At 45.1% G+C, this 18,118-nt stretch overlaps 2 protein-coding genes across 2 annotated transcripts in view; both read left to right on the top strand.

Annotated features, from left to right (window-relative positions):
• Window positions 1–2,745, top strand: part of b4galnt4a (beta-1,4-N-acetyl-galactosaminyl transferase 4a) — a 113,101-nt gene extending 110,356 nt beyond the window's left edge. Inside the window, exon 20 of the mRNA XM_084016988.1 lies at window positions 656–2,745. Coding sequence (XP_083873114.1) covers window positions 656–770 — 115 coding nt within the window. The 3' untranslated portion in view covers window positions 771–2,745. The remainder of the gene's footprint in view (window positions 1–655) is intronic.
• A 9,343-nt stretch (window positions 2,746–12,088) lies between these two features.
• The window catches only part of abtb2b (ankyrin repeat and BTB (POZ) domain containing 2b), a gene marked incomplete at its 5' end in the record, with an annotated part of 38,558 nt that continues 32,528 nt past the window's right edge, over window positions 12,089–18,118 (top strand). The window contains one exon of the mRNA XM_084017582.1: window positions 12,089–12,980. Coding sequence (XP_083873708.1) covers window positions 12,089–12,980 — 892 coding nt within the window. The remainder of the gene's footprint in view (window positions 12,981–18,118) is intronic.

Below are 18,118 nucleotides of genomic sequence, written 5' to 3'. Positions count from 1 at the left end.
TGTTTTTAATGGTAGTTGTTGTATGTAGATTGCGTCACCTTGTACAGAAGCGATTGTGGCTGAATGGAAAAATGTTCACAACATCCTAAATCGCCCACAGATTCTGTGATTTTTGAGCTATTTGGTGAACACAGATCGGTGACGCTGTTTTGCCCTTGTTGTTCTCCATGTTTGCTGGAGGCCTTGTAATTCCATGTGGAGTGAGCACTGCATATGACCCTATTCAAATTTTTTTAATAAATAGCCTTTTATGTTCTGAATTCCTTGTCAGTGAACGGTTGACAACCAGCTTTAAAAGAGACATATTCCCTTTTTAAATAAGTGTGGATGGTGGATATAATGTGTGAAGGGTGATTCATGTGGATTTAAAACTAAGGGACAGATAATAAATGATTGGAGAAGCAACTGATAAACATTTAAAAGAAAACTTCAACAAAAGGCTGCTGCTATCAAAACAGCAATTATGATCATTTGGGTCCAGAAGCAGCCAGATGGATAATTGAGTAAATAAATCAATCAGCATGTTGAGATACCACACAGAAATTGGGTCAGCTGATGTTCATTTTTTTTAGTAAGCAACAGCTGCTATGGCTGTTAACCCAGTGTTTTATCTCATCCCCCAGTTTTAACCTCGTGTTTCTCCTCCCCACCTCAGGGTGTTGCAGAACGGTTTGGAGGTAGAAAGGCTGCGCCTGAGGAACTTCTTTCACTACTACCACTCCAAACGGGGCATGTGGAACGCCCAGAACAAGAAAACTCCCAAGGGATAGCGCCCCCTTCTGGTCAGAGGATTCCGAAACCTACCTGCAGATCCACTGTGTGTGAGGGAGAGGGAGAGAGACCCGGGGGGGAGCTCGCTCACTGCCTGAACTCTGCCTTCATTTTGAAAGAGGCTCCTTTCAGGGACGTCTCTGTTTTCTGGCGTCGGCCGTACGAAGGAAACAGAGTCCAAATCGAACCTTTTACACGCGAGCCCGTTTACGCAGATAGACCCGAGTCATCACTTTGCCTCACTGACTGAACTACTGTACGGAGAGAAGAGAGTCATTTTCATTCTCCTTCTCTCGGTCCATTTTTTTGGTGCAATGTTTTCAGACAGACTGGAAAGCAGCTGTTTTTGTGTGCGTGTGTGTGTGTGTGTGCGTGCGTGGGGATGTACATATATAAGTGTATGTGAGTGTGTTGCCGCTGGTGTGTGCTTACGATGACAGGAAGCACCTTTTTTTCTAACAAGGAGACGTGAAGACAACCTAAGATCTTTTTTTCTCTAACACACGGGGGAGCCTAATAGAATGTGTGTGTCGACGTGTTATCGGGATAATTCAGACGTGGTGGCGTAGATGGAGTAGTAGAGGACGTTTGTCATCATCTACTACCTGTTGGATATCATTATGGCCCGAGGTGCAGACGTTCTCCTGATATTATGAATCACAAAAAAACACAGATGCTGGCAGATATATCATCTTTCTGTCCTTCTCTCTCCCTCTGAATCTCTCATCTTCAACTCATTAATGACTCCATTCATTTTTGTTGTCTTACTTATTATTTTGGTCCTGACTCAGTATGGATGTAGTAACATTTAGGGTGCTATTTTTCTGTTCTGAAACACGTTTTTATCTCTACTTAATGGTGTCCTCCATTCCCTCCACATCTCTAACCTCATTGCTTTACTGGAACATCAAACTGGAGGAGGGAAGCAGAGGACCACAACTGCTCACTGACATTTTAATTTAACGTTGTCACACCGTCGTGTGAAGCATTTTCAGAGCTAAGAGTTGTATTTCAAACATTGGAATGAGGGATTGAAACTATGTCTCTCATTATAAATACCATAGGGACAGGGGATGCTTAAAACATCTACACCCTTCTCTTAAGCTCGTGTGAAGCTCCAACGAAGGCGAGGCCAGTTCGCGTGTCGGACACGGTGCGGCAAGGCATGGCTGTTTCACAAATGTGTGCCTTTATCAGGGTTTGGCTGCAGGCAGTTTTTAAACTACTCTAACGACAGAAGAGGTGGCAGGGAGAGACGGAAATACACAGTTATTTATCAGCAGGCTGTAATGTCACTGTAAATTTAGATACACTGTAAAAGAAGGAAACGTGGTTCTCTTCGGTGGATTACAGACGTGTCAGTGTGTTTTCTTATATTACCTTATAGAAGCGGGAGGGAGAGGTCTTTGCCAGCCAGTCGCCCCCATCGGTGAGATGCATAGACATTGTACTAATGACTACTGAGTGAAATCAGGAGGTGTGATGGAGACTCAATGGCAGCTGCAGTCCAGCAGGACCCCCGCCTGCTCCCCTTAGTTTGGCTGGAGGCCGGGCTCCTAATGCTTCTGTTTATGCAACACGGTACTTAATATTGATGGGGAGTGGCTGGAGGGCTCAAGGCTGGACACACAGGTGGATGAGAGTTAATGATCTGTTATTGACTAGATGATTGTCCAAAAGCCCTCCAAGACCCTTTTCTTGCCTCTACAGGAAGAGGTCTACTGAACGTCATTTAACACTGACATGGGACTATTTAAAGAACAAAAGAAACACATTAAATATAAGACTATATATATATCTATATATCTATATATAGATATATATCTATAAAATACACATAAAAATGAAAAATAGGAATATACATTCCAAGGTAATTTCTGTGAAATTGTTTTGTAGAGAAAAGGTTTTAAGAATGTATTGTACTTTTGATTTGTTGGGTTTTTTTGCAAATAAAATTTTATGCTTACGTCCAAATCCTTTTTCTGCTTTTTATATTTCTGTGTTTTTGCTCTGTTGTATTGTTGTCTCTTCTAAGACATGTCAAAAGTATCAGCTCCAAAAACGCTATTCCCTATCTGACCACACGGGGGTGCTCCACTCATACACACATACAGTACACACAGGACATACAGCAGTTGAATGAGCTCACACACAGGAACATGAAAAAGGAATATCAATATTTTACTTCTGAGCAGAGGTTGAGTGTAGGAGGAAATGCGCGATATGACTGAATAGACATGAACTTTGCAAGTGTACAAAATCCCCCGCCTACACACTCGGAGAAACACCACCACACACCACTTCCTTTATGCATTATCAGTTAGACAATGAGCTGCCTTGGGGAGTTTTTTTTTTCCTACCTCCAAACCTACTTCTTGAGTTTAAAAAGCTATTTGAATGATGTACATTCTGCTGAGATGAATAGGCCTTCATGGACTTTTATAGATGGAAAAAGTTAAAAACCCTCTGCAACCCTCACTCTGACATTACCCATTCTGAGTTAAATTGAACGAATATCACATTCAGCATATTTCGTAACCCACGAAACAAATGTTTTTTTTTTTAAAAAACCAACAGAGCTGTAATGTTTTCAGGACCACGTTGGTCGTTTGTTTTGAGTTTTGTTGAGCCCTCCTGTGTGCCACTTTGTTCTTGGTGTTGGTCGGCCCTGATTATGCACGCACACGGACTGACCATGAGGCAAACGCCGTCCACAACGCAGCTACATGAGGTCTGGATGAGGCAACTGCTAACCCCCTGTGATCTCTACACCCTGTGTGTCTTCTGATCTCATTTGGAGGATTTTTCTGGCAAACTGGGCTGAAAGGTTGCCTCCTTACTGAGTGATTCATAGACTGTGATGTATGAGAAAGTGTGTGTTTGAGTCACTTTTTCCACAGCATCCATAGCATGTCCTGTAACAAAAACAGGGGATTAAAAGTCCAATCAACTTTGACAACTTAAAATGAATGTCAAGAAAAATAGAACATTGTAGTTAAGTCAAATTAATTGACTTTTATTTATCAGTTGAAACAAAAATAGTCTTCAAGTTGAGTACCGGTAACTTGCATTTTCAGGGCAGCGAGGGAACTTTCATTTCCAAGTTAAACCAGCCTGAAATGTCTTACAGTGTGTATATGTGCAAGAAAACAGTCATTACAGCCACTTTCACAATGTGTTGCAGTCTCGCGGTTGTGCAGGTTGATGATTGTGTAATAACGTTGGACTCTCTGCCAGGGGAGGCACGCCCTGCCTGTCTATGTGAGTGCAGAGTGATGAGAAGCAGGTAGTCACAGGCCTCTTCGATATGTTTGCTTTATTTGACCTCAAACATGCTACGGCACCTCACCAGAAACAACAAACAGGGCCGCGCGTTTCTCCGAAAAAGTGGAAGTTTCGTAAGAGGATTTGCTCAAAGTTTGTTTTGAAAGCGAGAGCTTACACTTTTGGGCATTACTTTCCTGAAATGATACTGAATGAGCATAAAGAAGTGGACTGGGTACAAACCATATGAGCCACTATACAAAAAACTTAAATTGCATGTACTTATTTAAGCTATGACAACACATCGGTCTTCCTTACAATCCTAAATAAGCTTTTAAAGTGCACTTTGTGTGAAAGCTCTAAGCCAAATCAAATCCAAGTAAGCACCGCTCCTCTTACGTTACTACCGAGGGCTTTACAGACTCCATTTCTGTTGCAGACTGCAGGTGAGAGATTGCCAATGTGCAGGCGGTAAGCCGAGTCCACCAGAGTCAACACCGACTAACTGAAGTTGGCGTGCAGTTTGGTTTCAAGTGTCTAACCAGAAGAATTTCCCCATAAACGAATGGGAAACACCTCGCCACGGATTCATTCAGTCATGCTTAAATGTGTTCAATTACACATTATTATACTCTATTTAATTGCAATGTGTTGCTAATGATAATGAGAAATGCATAAAGTGTCTGTCAACTAAACCTGTCAACTCACATGTTAAATAGTTGTAATTTGAAGCTATAATAGGCTGGTAATAATGCTGTTTCTCAAGTGTGAAAGCACATACAGCCATATGGAGGATTTTTTAGAGGGTTTAATGAGAGCTGGGACCGAGGATGTCGTACGTTAACGTTAAACAGATTGTAAATCCCTATGAGGCACTGTTGTGAATCGCGATTCTGGACTATAAATAAACCGAATTGAATATGTGGGTCGCACATGTTGAGGGGATTCATTTGATGCTCGTTCGGAGGCGAAACAAAGTTGAACTCTCCTAAATTTAAGGGGGAAGAATTGGATCGGGTGCTGATTGGCTGAGCGCAAAAAGTCGGGCCCTCTCCTGATTGGCTCTCGAGCCGCTTCCGCGTTGCCATTCAGCGGCGGTCCCTCCTTTCACACATCTGTGAGCCGAGTGTCTCCCCGCAGGCTGTTCCTGAGCAAGCGAGCACCGGTGTTCGAGATTAACTGGTGGCTGAATTAACTGGTGATATTCTTTATACTAGGCAGATGTTTGGGAGGCGTGTCCTTCTGAGGACCCCTTGTTGACTATCCAGGAAATAAACATTTGATCGCTTCTTGTCTTTATCACGTTCATGTGTCGGTGTGTTTGGAAACATTACGGTCCGCTGTAACATTATAACCGTTCGCCAGCCCGTCGGTGAGCTGCCGCTGTCAGGACTCTCCTAGCAGGACTAGCGAATGAGACAGTAGGTGACTGTCCCGATGCCTGTTCAATACACTGCTAACGTTAATAAATCTGTTGAAATGTGTTCTTGTCGTCAGTCTCATATGTTTAATCACACATGGTTAGTAAACTGCTGTCCAGACGGCCCGATAGCTGGTTCTGCTTTAACCCACCCTGCAGGAGAAGCAGTTTCCAGCCCGCTCAGAGCGGTGAGGAGACTGTGGTCAACTGTGGTCTGCTCAGATTAACCTGTGATACAACATCTGCTACCTACCTGAGCGCTCTGCTCAGCTTTCTGCTCAGCTTTCTGCTCGGTCTAGACAGAACCGCTTGGTACCATCAGACATCTGGGCTGTGGAAATATGTTGTGTGGCGACAGAAAAGAAACAAAGACATGTTTGGCGGAGTTCAACGCGGCACATGTGAACACGACTTGGCTGTCAAGTAGCGTCAAGACCCGCAGATACCAGCGCACTGACCTGTGTGGACCTGCTCTGTCATATAAACACTTCCAAATAAAACATGATGCAGCTAAATGTGAGTTTACACACTGTAGTCATGCAGCACACTGCCAGAACTACAATCAGTCATTACTGTAGCAGAAGGAGACACAATGGATCAGTAACAATTCAGAATCACTTTTATTGTCCAAGTATATGTAGACATACACTAAAAATACAAGGCAGTAGCATGTCCTTAATGTACAGAAATGTGACAGACATATCTCATCTGCCAGTTGAGGTGTGTTCCTGTCCTGTTTGAATCCAAACCAGACTGAATTAGTCTGTATGTGGAGTCTGTTCTAATGTTCTTCCAGCGGTTCCAGTGCCCTCCAAAAGTGCAGAGACATGCAAGTTAAGTGAATTAAACTAGACATTTTCAATATCTGTTCAATTGTGACTGTTCACCCGGTGATGTTGAGGTGACCCATCCAAAGTGCATCCCAGTCTTCCAATCAAACTCTGGGCAGGAGTTAATCAGGAGTTACAGTTAATCAGTGTTATTAAATTAACCTGTGGGTGGTTGGGAGCAGGTTTCATTGGTACATGGTACAGACTATATAAACCCAACTGACATGCCCCAACTTTGTGGGTTTGTGAGGAGACGGAGATAGTGAGAGATAGAGAGAGATAAAACATATAAGTCAGACATAGTTAGGTGATTGGTTAGTAGCTGAGTGAGTGAGTAGTCGATAGTTGAGTGGTTGCTGTGAGTAGTAGAGTGTGGCTGTGTGTGTTTGAGAGGTTTATTTGTCTTTATTGTGGTTGTCCTGTTTGTATCTTGTTGTGTATCTGTTTGTGTGTGAAGGGGTGAGTAGGTAGGTTGGAGCAGGTGAGACAGGTGGAGGTAGGAGCTAGGGACAGATAGGGGTGATGGATCCCAAAATTGTGCAGGAGGTGCTCAATTTCAAGCTCCACAACCAGTATCCTGAGGGGTTAACGGCCAAACAAAAATATGTTATCAAAAGGAGAGCGGACACCTCCCGGATTAAAGGTAAGAATGCTTGCCATCTGAAGTTCAGAACACAGTGATCATCTGCCATGGTAAAACTAACAAATGTAGCATTATGTTATTTAAACACCAGATGGAGATCTGCACTACATCTGCAGGCGCAGAAAAAATAAAGCTGAGCACCTTGCTAAGGTTGTATTAAGTGCAGAGGAAGCAAATGATATATTTGAAGAATTCCACTGCAGCCATTTTGGAGGACACTGTGGCGTGGAAAAAACCCACAGTGCCATCATCAGCCGGTATTACTGGCCTGGCATGGAGGAGGACATTCGCAAGTGGGTAAGTTTGTATCTTTAAAATGAGGTGGAACACTCATTCAGCTTGTACAGTAGAGTGTGATGTGTTTGTTCATATACTGCTAGTATGTTTTATTAGTTTTCAATATAATGTATCATGAAATCATTTGTGTGAACACATTCATCATGCTGTTGGAACTCATGTTATGTTTAGATTGCTCAGTGTCCACAGTGCCAGGCCAAGAGAGCGAACGTGAAAGAGAAGAGGGAATACAACCCGATAGAGGTAAGGGAATCAATGGCACATTTTGTCAGCTTTCAATCACAACACTGAAATAGAAATACTATAATGTGTTTTTTTTTTTCCTCCCAGGTAACTGAGCCTCTGGAGCTCGTAGGGATGGATCTAGTGGGTAAACTCACAGTAACCAATGGTGGCAACCAGTACATATGTGTCATGGTTGATTATTTCACTAAATGGGCAGAGGCTTACCCACTAAAGAGCAAAACAGCAGATGAGGTGACCAGTTGTATTCTTGATTTCTTTTACAAATTTGGTGCACCTAAACGACTGCTAACAGACCAGGGCTCAGAATTCCGCAACAAGGTACCATGATGAAGCATTATGACTGCCCGATATGTAACTGCTGCTGTGCTCACCTATTTAATGTTAGTCCAACTGATCATTTCAAGGTCAACTACGGCCTGTGCAAGAAGCTGGGCATAAAAAGGAGCCTCTGTTGCCCCTACCATCCCCAGACCAACGGCCTAGTGGAGAAGCTTAATGGCACCATACAGAGGTATATTTGTGTTCAATAACTTAAGCTCTTCATGAAATATTGAGCTAAACTAATATGTGTTTTGTCATACTGTGCATGAGTATCTAAATTCTTTCCTGTCTCCTTTTTGAGGTCCCTGAACAAACTGGTGGGTGAGAAACCACAATCCTGGGACCAGTTTCTGCAGTCAACTATGTTTGGTCTGCGGACAAAGAAACAGTTGACGACAAAGTATAGCCCATATTTTTTGATGTTTGGGAGGGAGGCCAGGTATCCTTCAGAGGTACCAAAGGAGTATGAAGTAAGTTGCTCTAATGTTCTCATCCTTAAAAAAGGGGCTCATCTATGTCCTCTACATACTAACTGTGATTTGTGCCAGGTAACCGAAGAGAAAGTAGAAAGGCTGGTCACAAAAGAGGAGCTTCCAGAAGGACTAAAAATGCAGCAGGACACGTACAGAGAGGTCAGGACCAACATCGCAAAAAGCCAGGAAATGGTGAGAAGGAGAAAGCGCGAAAGGGGCCAAGATGACCAGTTCAAAATTGGAGATGTAGTTCTTAAAAAGAACATCAGACGGGAGCAACGGAAAGGGGGCAAGATGGAGAGTGACATGATGGGTCCATACCGGATCATGGAACTCGAGGGGAAAAATGTGGTCCTGGCCTCTGAAAAGGGGAAGGCCAAACTTATGTCGAATATAGACCTCCTGACACATTACTTCCAGCCAGAGGAGAGGATCCCTGCCAAATTAAAAAAGGTGTTGGATCCTTCTCCTCTGGCTGGTCCACAAGACCGTGAGATGCCAACCACATCCAGTGCCCTGCCAGCAAGACCACCTTCATCCAGCAAGGCACAGGATGACTGTAATCCTGCAGAAACTTGTCAGTAACCTGACAAAGTACATATAAAATATGAATTTCACAAATGACTGGTATTGCTATGTTTACAGTGATCAGAGACATATGGAGTGGGAGGAAGAGGAAGACGCTGTGGTCCAAGATCGGCCCATACAAATTGTTCTCTGAAGATCTGCTGGTCTTGGCCCCAGGAAAGCTGCTGGAGGGAGAGGTACATTTATATTGGCCTGATATTTGTCTTTCACATTGTCACGACTAATTATTATTCTCATAGATCATAAATGCGTATTTGATGATGGTGGGCCAGAGAGCTGGGGCACTCATCATCGATTCGTATCTCATGACCTCACTCTGGCAAGGAAGAAATACAGGCAGTTTAAGATCGGTGAGTCTCTTTGTCTGTCAGTTTCCCTCCACAGTACATGCATAATGTTTGTTTTTATGTACTTTTTTGGTAAGCTGGACCTCTTAAAGTATGCTGTGGCAGCTGGAGCGGTTTGTCACGGTGGACACTGGACACTCATTGTAAGTAATCTTAAAGTTAACAGATGTAGATGAAACTATGAGACCATCTGATGTATGAAGGCTTGGCTGTCATCTTGTTTGCCTCTCCATAGATCATGTATCTGAAGGAGATGAGGTCCTTGTACCTGGACCCATTTGGGGCCTCTGCAGAACACATAAATCACTGCAAAGATGTAACAAGGTGAATTAAATGCCAACTGGCTGGTCTTTAGGTAGCAACACGAAGCCTTTTCACCATTCAGCTGATCTTTAATTGGAAATGATCTCTTTGGGGCTCATGATACACTTGCCAAACTGTAATCGTTCTGTGTGCAGGGCACTGGTTCGCAAAAAACGACCCGCTGTAGGAAGGTGGACATGCTCGACCATAGAGCATCCAAGACAGACTGATGGGTCCTCATGTGGAGTCTTTGTGTGCAAGGTAACAATTTGATCATGCATGTTCTGACATAATTGGAACCCCTTCAGAATTGTACTCCCTGTTATCACTTTAGCTTGCAGAGCAGATACTTCTAAATGAAACTGTGCAGTATCGTGTGGACCAGGAGGGGGTGGCGACACTACGGCTTAACATGGCACAGGCTCTGGTGGAAAATTCAGGTATTCAGGATTGTACCAGCTACACTGAAATGTGTCCATACTGGCACTGCACTACATTAATGGCTTTTCCCCCCTTAACAGATGACCTATCCCAGCTGTGCCGAGCTTGTGGGGAGCTCAGCTCGGGAGCTGACATTGACGACTGGGTAAGAAGTTTAATTCATATCCTGCCCAGAGTTTGGCTGGAAGACTGGGATGCACTTTGGATGGGTCACCTCAACATCACCGGGTGAACAGTCACAATTGAACAGATATTGAAAATGTCTACTTTAATTCACCTAACTTGCATGTCTGCACTTTTTGGAGGCACTGGAACTGCTGGAAGAACATAAGAACAGACTCCACATACAGGCCCACAGCTAAGAATTAACCCTAGTATCAGGATAAATGTTTGTCGATATTTAAACATCTATCTCTTTCCCTTTCAGATTGAGTGTACCACATGCAGTCTGTGGTACCACACAAGTTGCGTTGGAAGTCCCCCAGCAGACCTTAACTATTTTTGTCCTGCGTGTGTACTTTGATTGAAAATTATAAGGAAGCTACAGACCCGTGTTGGCTACTTCTGGAGGTCCAACCTGCCTCCGGAGCTGCTGATCCCATTCCACACTGCAATAGTCCAGTCTGGAAGAACATTAGAACAGACTCCACATACAGACTAATTCAGTCTGGTTTGGATTCAAACAGGACAGGAACACACCTCAACTGGCAGATGAGATATGTCTGTCACATTTCTGTACATTAAGGACATGCTACTGCCTTGTATTTTTAGTGTATGTCTACATATACTTGGACAATAAAAGTGATTCTGAATTGTTACTGATCCATTGTGTCTCCTTCTGCTACAGTAATGACTGATTGTAGTTCTGGCAGTGTGCTGCATGACTACAGTGTGTAAACTCACATTTAGCTGCATCATGTTTTATTTGGAAGTGTTTATATGACAGAGCAGGTCCACACAGGTCAGTGCGCTGGTATCTGCGGGTCTTGACGCTACTTGACAGCCAAGTCGTGTTCACATGTGCCGCGTTGAACTCCGCCAAACATGTCTTTGTTTCTTTTCTGTCGCCACACAACATATTTCCACAGCCCAGATGTCTGATGGTACCAAGCGGTTCTGTCTAGACCGAGCAGAAAGCTGAGCAGAAAGCTGAGCAGAGCGCTCAGGTAGGTAGCAGATGTTGTATCACAGGTTAATCTGAGCAGACCACAGTTGACCACAGTCTCCTCACCGCTCTGAGCGGGCTGGAAACTGCTTCTCCTGCAGGGTGGGTTAAAGCAGAACCAGCTATCGGGCCGTCTGGACAGCAGTTTACTAACCATGTGTGATTAAACATATGAGACTGACGACAAGAACACATTTCAACAGATTTATTAACGTTAGCAGTGTATTGAACAGGCATCGGGACAGTCACCTACTGTCTCATTCGCTAGTCCTGCTAGGAGAGTCCTGACAGCGGCAGCTCACCGACGGGCTGGCGAACGGTTATAATGTTACAGCGGACCGTAATGTTTCCAAACACACCGACACATGAACGTGATAAAGACAAGAAGCGATCAAATGTTTATTTCCTGGATAGTCAACAAGGGGTCCTCAGAAGGACACGCCTCCCAAACATCTGCCTAGTATAAAGAATATCACCAGTTAATTCAGCCACCAGTTAATCTCGAACACCGGGACGGGACAGAGATGAGGTAGTCGCGGACTTTTCAGCGGTTATCTACGGAAACGAAACCGTTGTCGGCGCGTTAAAAAGGGGGGACGTGTTGTAACGGACTGAGACCGGCTCTGGTTGTTTTCAGAGGGCGTCGTGGTGTTTAAAAGACTGTGGATACCCGGAGGAGAAACTTTAAATCCCTCCGCTGCACCCGGGGAAAAGGTGAGACGGCTGCGACGTTTAATTCCCCCCGGTTGTCTCGTTTGTTGGCGACAGTATAGTTTGTTTTGCCGAAGGAGTTTATTGTTGTTTTCACTGGACTCCTTTTCCCGCAGCATGTCTGGCAAGTGTGCCGCCGTGTAACCAGTCCGTCCAGCTCCAGGAGTTTCGGCTGCTGTTTGATTGACTTCAGGTGAACCGTCGACGAGGTTTACCTCTCCTCTTAACAACAAACTCCTGTAGAAGAAGAAGACAAACTTCCACAATAATGGCTGGTTTGAGCAATGTCCACATGAAAACCCTGGAAGACCTGACCCTGGACTCTGGCTACGGGGCGGGGGACTCCTGCAAATCCCTCAGCCTGTCCTCCTCCAAGTCAAACTCCCAGGCCTTCATGACGGCCCCTCACCGGGGCAACTGGTGGTACTACTCCGGCTCCATGAACAGCAGGAACAACAGCTGGGACACGGTCAACACTGTCCTCCCCGAGGACCCGGAGGACATCTTCCCCAAGTGCCCCCGCTTACCTGAGCTGGAGGAGTTCCCCTGGAGCGAGGAGGAGGTGGCCAAGATACTTCGCAAAGTGGCCGGCAGCTGGAGCGTCAAGGGCGGACCCGCACCTGCGTTCTCCCCGGAGGCCGTGAGGCGGCTGTCGGCTCTCCTCCGCCGGGCTCTCATCCGCATCTCCAGGGAGGCGCAGCGGCTCAGCGTCATGCACTGCCGCTGCACGCGCTTCGAGGTGCAGAGCGCCATGAGGCTGGTGCTGAGCTGGGCTTTGGCCGACCACTGCGTCTCCGCCACGGTCAAGGCCATCTCCATGTACAGCATGAGCGCCGGGGAGCTGCTGAGGAAGGGCAAGTCCGCCCGCTGCGGCCTCTCCTTTCCCGTGGGACGCTTCTTCCGCTGGATGGTGGACACGCGCATCTCCGTGCGCATCCACGAGTACGCGGCCATATGCTTGACCGCGTGCATGGAGGCGCTGGTGGAGGAGATAGGAACCCGGGTGCTGATGGCCGAGAGGGGTCATTTGGGCCCGGATTCGGGGTCAGCGTACGCCCCAGTAAGCGCAGAGGCCCTCGAGGGGCTGGTGAACAATGACGCGGAGCTGTGGGGAGTCCTGCAGCACTATGAGCACCTGATCTGTGGGAAGAACGCCAACGGTAAATATATTTAAATTATTTATTTGAGTGCTCTTAAACCAACACAATGTCCAGTTGTCCTGAGGGTCACTTTATCCAAATGCAGCTTTCAGTGTCTATGTGTTGCTGTGTGTTGGTAATGGATGTCAAATTTCATCCCCAAAGTTTTTTTTTTTTTTTGGTTCTGCCACACACACTTTGCTTCCAGAGTGCTGGTCACCACTTTCCATTCCCTGACAGTTTGGAAAAGGTGAACGTGGCCTGCTGCTGGATACAATAGCGGCTCTTTGTGTGTGAGCGTTTGATGGATTCGTTGCTAATTTGACCTGTCGGAAAAGGAAAGAACAGAACACGGGCATCAGATGCGAACAAAGAGGGCATTTTCTCTCTGACCAGCGCTGTACGATTCTGTACTGGGCAGCCAAATTTGAGTTTTAACGACCTCACTCTCATCCGTCAGTTGCACAATTGAGTCCTCACATGTCCCTCTCATGTCACTCTTGTTCTACTGCTGTGATTTGGGGTGCTGAGAGCCTTTAGTGCACAGGCAGGAGGCTTGTCTGTTTGCACAGCTCTTTGTCGAGGCCGACTTCACCTCTGATCCTCCTGCTGTGCTTGCTGCACTCTCTTTTTTTTAAATCCTCCCCTTCTTCCATTTCCTCATCCCGCTCTCCTCCTGTTGGACAAATCTCCTTCACACCACCATCTACACCTATCTCCCATCTCTCCCCCCTCCTCCGTCTCTTCCAGCTCCAGCTGTGCATCCTGCTCCCTGTCCGTTTGTTTTCCTCCATCCTCACATCCCTCCTCTATCGGCTCTCTTTACCTTCCCTCTTTGTCAAACCCTGGTAGGCTCTTTTCCGCGGCTGTTTTTGGCAGCTCAGCGTTGAGTTGATTCATGAGCTTGTGTTGGGACATTGTTACCAGCCTTTGTTTGTGGCCCACTACCAGCTCCCCGGAGCAGAGCGCTTTACGACAGCACAATAGCCTTTTGTTGTGTGATCGCACAGCTTAGCCCAACAGAGAGGGAGTGAAAACAAATGCTCGGAAAGCTTTGCATACACATCCACGTGCATACACATATTCATAGAAGGGAGAGAGGGAGGGAGATAGCTATTACAACAGGGCAGCGGGCCCACTGCTGATCGGAGTCATCATGCGGAGCACCTTTCTCTTTCATGCATGTGAAGAAGCAGTCAATGCTGTGACACTGCCAACTCCCTAATGGTCTGAGATCAAGTCAGCGTTTGATAGACAGTTAGCCAACTTGCACTCATGCATGCAAAGATCATTCACTGAGCCCTTACATTTCACATTATGTGCAGTTTCAATTGGTTTCTTCAGGATCTTCACTCGATTCAAGCCTGCAAGCGTTAAAAAAAAAAAACAGCAGAGTGCAGTGCATTGGCCCTTACCCTTTATATCGAGGCCATATGGTTGAGTTAGAGCTATTCTATTGCAAAATAAGTTAAAGAGCAGCTTTTGTCCCCGTATTTAACCGGATGTCTTTTTGGTTGGGTTCTATTTTGGTGAGTAACGGTTTTGGTGTGTGTGTGTGTGTGTGTGTGTGTCTGTGTAATAACAACAGACCATTATTCTGACCACCCTAGCTTTTTATAGGTTGAAGACTGGGCTGTTGAAGTCATATACCCATACCCCCTTACCACCTGACTCCCCACACCCTAAACCTTGCTTTCCACAGCCCTGGAACCCCAAGCTGCTGAAGCCTGTACACAAAAGCAAAGATACGCTAATGACACTCTCAAACCAGCTTCACAACAGAAGGGTACTGATCATATGGAAGGGCATACAGTGTGTTTAATATTCCCTCTTCTTGATTTCTCTCCGACTCGTTCTCTTTCTCAGGGGCTGGCCCACATCTGGAACTCTTTAAGTCAGAAACGACTTCTACGGCTCCAATAACAATTCTGAAACTTCCCTCCCTCCTCTCCTCCTGCCCTCTCTTGTTCACTCTCACTCTCACTCTTGGCTCTCTCTCTCTCTCTCTCTCTCTCTCTCTCTCTCTCTCTTTCTTTTCTTTGCTATTGCGTTCACGTCCACTTCATCTTTATCTGTTTATTTCTTCTGCTCTGCAGGGAGTGCATTAGAGGAACCCGCTTGTGATGTGCCAGGATCTTATTCATTACTCATGCACACGCTCGCACAAGCACACACACGTCACGAAAATCCATTTAGCCTGCTTTGCATGTGTTCAAATGGCTCCACAGCTCCGGTTGAACTAGCTAAACAGTGCCGCTATACATAGGAATCCATTTGACATTCATTTCTCTTCACGAGGAAGTAGCACCAACTTCCTGGGATAATTTGTATTGATAGTACTGGGCATTTTAAAGTGCAGAGTGGCTTTACTAATGGACAGTGGAAGAGGCTATGAAGTGATTGGTCTTTTATGACTGGCACACATACAGCATGTCTGTTAAACTCTGGTCTGGCTGGAGGATCCGTTTTCCAAAGTGCAGCCCTATTTGAGTTTTTTTTTGTGAGCGAGCAGTAACCGAACACTTAGATATGCAAACTGGTGACATGACCTTGATCAAGGCTGCTAATTCCTAACAGCTTTGTGGAAGATTGTGGTTGTCAACCGCTGCTCTACGGCTTGAATCTGCACCACTGTATGAATAGGAAGCAGGGACCACGTGAAAAGGGGGCATTCATGCTCGGCAAAACTTACCTGGACAAATAAACACTCATTTGGTCCAGTGTTAACAAAGAGAACAAGTTCAGTTTCTCTGCTCAAGCTCTATAAAAGTAGTAAAAAACGGCAGCACTGAGAGAGCAGGACGTATGATTTGCTGCTCAGTATTTCCCTAAATATGTATTTAGCCCAGAAAGAGGCGTGGGAACAGTGGGCAGAAAGATGCAGGGAGAGCAGCCCAGCACTGTGGTCGCACAGATGGGGAAACCAGCACTCTCGAAATACACTCCCTGCTCCACAAACCTGGAACCAGATCAAACACAGTTTGAGGATATGTATCAGGACATTAATAATATGATTATTTATAGGCGTGCTACAAATTTGTCCAGGCATTACCATCGAGCCTGTGTTTGGCCCGAATATATCTGCACAGATGAATTTAGGTTAACCATGTGAGCACCATCAGCAGGTCAGAGTGCGTCTAGAGTTGAGACCGTACGTCACAAAGCTTCAGTGTATAATAAGGGTTAATCTGCTACAAAACACTGCAATTTATGTGCACACACACACACACACACTGATGATCCATGTCACTGTTGCACTGGCTTCTTGTCTGTTCCCAGCTGTAAAAACACCGGTCTATCAGAGTGCTGGTGTGCACATGTGTTTCAATGTGCTCATCTGTGGGTGCTTACATTTACTCGTGTGGGTATGAACTCTTCTTGGATAACTGTGAGTAATGCTTTTGCAGATATGACACTGCAAATTATTTGCTATAACGAAACCAATGACATTTATTCAGGAACCCCGCACTGTTTTCACATCCTTTAGTTCGTGAAACTCCCCCGTGTGGCCCATCGGCCATCTTTATTCTTTCCTCTCCTTTGAAACTTCACAGTGATGTTTTTTTTATCTCGAGCCACGCTCCTCCCACTACATTACAGCAGCATGAGTCATGCTTCTTTTAAACTGTTTACAGTAAAGCACTGATGAGGAGGAAGCAAAGAAGGATGAGCGTAACAGAGAAATGGCAGAAATTTAGACACTGAAATAGTGGCCGCAAACTTGAAAACAGCTGTGCCTTTGCATCTTGATTTATTCCTCCTAATCACGTTCTTGGAGAGAGGAGTAGTGTTTGGGCCTATCCATATAAAACAGCAGATTTCAGATTGGTATTGAACCTCTTTGGCTTGTTTGAACTGGAAAATGAGCAGCCAGAGTGTCACATTCTCAACCACAGAGTCCTGGCTATGGTTCTCGAGGGAATCTGTCCTGCACGTTGGGTTTGAGGTTACAGCCGGAGTACCTAATGAGGGAAGCAGGAAGACTGGCTGGAATCTTGGACCGGGCGGCTTACTGCATTGCCTGGATGCAAGCAATGGTTCTGTTGAAAGGAACCACTGTGCATCTCTGTGTGAAGTCTGGCTTAGAGACAGCACTGCCTCATGCACCTTTGTTGGAGTCTGGCTTTGTCATTATAACACGGAAACCTGAGAGTTAGGTGTTGAGGGTCAGAGCTTAAAGAGTAAAGTAGTCATACTAATATGAGCAAGTGTTTCTTAATAGAAAAATGTACGGAGAGAAAGCGTTTCCATTTTAGCCAAGTCAGTCACTCACTTAGCGTTGATATATGAATTGTCGAAGTAGTTTAGATTTTTTTTAAAACACATTTATTTGCTTCGTTTCCTGTATTAAGGTGAAAATGAGAAATCGACTTACATATGCACAGATGGGCCTGGTGGTTGTATGCTTCCTGGTGTTCATGACGCATAGGCATGACTTTGAAACCATGGACTGGGGCTGAGAACCCAACTTTGTGTTTGAGTGCCCCGGTCAATGAATGCTTATATTTCCTTTAATCACATCAGCCTTAGTTGCGAGTCATTCTTTCGTCCACGCTACCCACGGAATCAGTAACTATAGCAACACAGGCCAGAAAAGAAAAATAACAGGATGGTGACGCCACCAATAATGATATCAAGGTCTTTCTTCACATTCTACATTTATCTCCTGCAACTTCTATTTCTCACTGACTGACCTGCTATGAGACACTCAGGTCTGTTTAATACTAAATTCACCCAGCAAATTAACATATTGTACTGATCTTGAAAGTTTTACCTGACAAAGTGTAATGCTTAATACAAAATATACTATAATGTCTTGATTTGCAGAAAGAGACCATGCATAATAATAAGTAGATATTGTACCCACACCAGACAAAACAAGTGCAGTCAGCCACTGTAGGAAATCTGTCATTGGTACTCACAGACTATATATCTAACACCCACATCCCCCTCTCACTCGGTTATTTAAGACAGAGGTTTCATTACAGCATATGGTTTGCAAAAGAAAAAGATACACAGTACTCCATTCAGTTTTATAATTCGGTTGATTCTGTGGCATCGCAGATCCGTTCCGCCTTGATTTTAAACATTTGTACAGAGCTCAGGAAGAGTAAACTCTCCGAGTCTCTGTCAAACCACAAATCATCCCTTTTCTTTCT

Source organism: Eutrigla gurnardus, assembly GCF_963514095.1.
Source record: "Eutrigla gurnardus genome assembly, chromosome: 9".
NCBI classification, from domain to species: domain Eukaryota; kingdom Metazoa; phylum Chordata; class Actinopteri; order Perciformes; family Triglidae; genus Eutrigla; species Eutrigla gurnardus.
This window is presented reverse-complemented; position numbering and strand designations above follow the sequence as displayed.